This window comes from Austrofundulus limnaeus, unplaced genomic scaffold, assembly GCF_001266775.1.
Source record: "Austrofundulus limnaeus strain Quisiro unplaced genomic scaffold, Austrofundulus_limnaeus-1.0 Scaffold530, whole genome shotgun sequence".
In the NCBI taxonomy this organism is placed as follows: Eukaryota; Metazoa; Chordata; class Actinopteri; order Cyprinodontiformes; family Rivulidae; genus Austrofundulus; species Austrofundulus limnaeus.
In genome coordinates, this window is record NW_013952932.1 from 92,918 (window position 1) to 95,786 (window position 2,869).

The 2,869-nt window shown below is 37.2% G+C and overlaps 1 protein-coding gene across 1 annotated transcript; it reads right to left on the minus strand.

Annotated features, from left to right (window-relative positions):
* Positions 1 to 862: 862 nt before the first annotated feature.
* cdkn2c (cyclin-dependent kinase inhibitor 2C (p18, inhibits CDK4)) lies at positions 863 to 2,574 on the minus strand. Its single transcript, XM_014026145.1, has 2 exons — positions 2,437 to 2,574; positions 863 to 1,250 (listed from the first exon to the last, which is right to left on the minus strand). The coding sequence occupies exons 1-2, from the start codon at positions 2,560 to 2,562 to the stop codon at positions 867 to 869; spliced, it is 510 nt and encodes a 169-aa protein (XP_013881599.1). The 5' UTR covers positions 2,563 to 2,574; the 3' UTR covers positions 863 to 866.
* Between the last annotated feature and the right edge of the window lie 295 nt (positions 2,575 to 2,869).

The window sequence follows — 2,869 nt, forward strand, 5'->3', positions numbered from 1 at the left end:
AAGACACAAGACCCAACACTCTGGATGAGCTTAAGACACAAGACCCAACACTCTGGATGAGCTTAAGACACAAGACCCAACGCTCTGGATGAGCTTAAGGCCACTATCGAAGCATCCTGGGCCTCCATAACACCTCAGCAGTGCCACAGGCTGATTGCCTCCATGCCACACTGCACTGAAGCAGTCATTTCTGCAAAATGATTCCCCACCAAGTACTGAGTGCATAACTGAACATAATTATTTGAAGGTTGACTTTTTTGTATTAAAAACACTTTTCTTTTATTGGTCGGATGAAATATGCTAATTTTTTGAGATAGGGATTTTTGGTTTTTCTTTACCTTTTTGCCAAAATCATCAATATTAAAACAATAAAAGGCTTGAACTACTTCAGTTAGTGCGCAATGAATCTAAAATATATGAAAGTTTAATGTTTATCAGTACATTACAGAAAATAATTTAACTTTATCACAATATGCTAATTTGTTTGACAAGGACCTGTACATGTTTTCGAACAGCTTTCACAAAACCTTGATGAATTTGTTATTAATCATTCAATGGTGTTTAATTAGTGTTAGTAAAGTCGAATAAAACCAATGAAAAATTGCACATTTTGACAGCTATTTAAAATATTAACTTGTATCTTTTTGAACAGGTGTTCGTCACGTGACGTAATGGTTATTTTAAAATGGCGCCTCTGTCTTTACAGTGTTTTGAAACGAAAAATAAAAAATTGGCTTAGATGTAGAATACAACTGCTTTGGCCTATAGGCTGTTTTGAGCTCACGCGCACTTCTCCCCAAAATTCCCACTTTTACAAAGAATAACCCTCATGTGGGCTACAGTTCAGCTCTCCGATGTGCTTTTGTTCACAAAACCATTTTAGGATGTTTATTTAGGGCCTTACACAAGTCAAGAGTGCCAGTATTCTTTGATGCAGGCCATTCAGCGGCCTCGTGGCCCACCTCGCTGCCGGGCTCGGTTAGGGCCTCGCGGGCCCTCGCGGCTCGTTCCAGCAGCTGGACCACCTCCACGTGCCCCTCCTTCTCGGCCAGGTGCAGCGGCAGGTTCCCGTTGTCGTCCGCCAGGTTGACGTCAGCCCCGTACTCAATCAGCGCGCGCACCGTTTCCACGAAGCCCTCGCGCGCCGCGTCGTGCGTCACGGTCAGTCTGAGGAGCGGGTCGCGCTCGTTGGGGTTCGCTCCGGCCGCGAGGAGCGTCCGGACGAGCCGGGTGTGCCCCAGCTTCACCACCTGTAAACAAACAAACAAACAAACAAACAAACAAACAAACAAACAAATAACGTCAATTGAATAATCTGGAAATAACTCCCACATCAAGTTTTACACGGGTAGATTAGAGCAGCGTTAAAATAAACACTTTTTTATTTTTCAAAATAAGACAAAAATAAAAAAAAAGTGCTCTTTACAAATGCAACGAACAAAAAACACCAATATTGTTGATGACATAAAGAAGTTGTGGCAATTTTAGTCTTAAAAGTTTCTCTAATTTTCAATTTAACATTTAAAACCCTGAAAGCTCGTGGGGACTCTGCAACAAACAACAAAACAAACATGTCAACAAACAAGTTGTGCCTGAGTTTGACTTTAAAAATAAACTCCCCTTTTCAAACCCGCAGAGTTAAAAACTAATTAACACTTAATATGAGATTTATTCAAAAAGTTAATGCTTATTTCCCTGAATACATCCCACATATGTTTATTTAGTAATTAAACCTTTGCACCACTCCAGTCACAGCCTCTTTTTTTTACATTAATTTATTTTTATTCTAATTTTCCCCTTAGATTAAAAAAACATTAAAAATAAACAAAACAAAAAAGAAATATGTTTCCTCTTTCCTCCAAGGGAAATTCCATGTGTGGCATGTCACTCAAACTTTCTCCCCACCACAGTTTTACAGTTATTTACATTCAAAACGTCATTTCTTTTTATTTATATGCGTTTTTAATAACTTTGTTTTTGTTTTTACACCTGACCACCGTTATAACACCTAAACTTTATTATTTTACTCTCTTACTTTAAATTTTTTTAATGCAAAACACATTTAAAAAATGAATAATTTAGATTTCTCTTTATAAGTGTAATATTTAGGCCTATTAAAAATCCCCCCCCCCCCAAACACACACTCAGTGTTTATGAATTTAGCTTTTTATTGATCATAATAAATAAGTGAAACTTCCTGCCATGTAAAATATTTGATTTATAAGTTTTGACATGTTTGGATGATCAGATTAAATCCTCCCGAGCAACAAAAAAATAAGATTAAAGCGTTTGACAAACCTATAAGTCAGCACATGGCACAAAGTAGGAAGTGACTTCTTGTTTAGGAAAGTCAGAAAATGTTTCAACAAACATTTTTTTTTTTACAACTTGATTTAAAATCTGAAAAGTTGAATACAGACTGGGGAGTTTACTGACCTGTAAAGGAGTTCTTCTGTATTGATTTTGTCCATTGATGGCAGCTCCTTCATGCAGTAAATGCAAACAGCTCTCCATGTCTCCTCTAGCTGAAGCATTGCAAAGTGACTCTACCTTTGAATTCATTATTGGTAAAAAAAAAAAGCAAACAAACTTTACTTATACTAATAAAAATTAAATTAAGTAAGAAAATTTAATCCAGATAATCCAGGCTCGCAAAAGGTTTTGAAGAGGTTTTTAGACAGTGGTCTGTTTAAGTCCCTCATATGACTCCTCCTTCTCCCTGCCCTGAGCAGGGCCTGCAGGACAGGAGGGGGGAAAGGAAAAGAAAAAAGATTTTGTTTTATTCATTATTTAATACATGAGACAAATAGGCCGAATGAGTTATGATTATTAAGATATTGTCAATTTAACTCTCACCAAATGACACAAA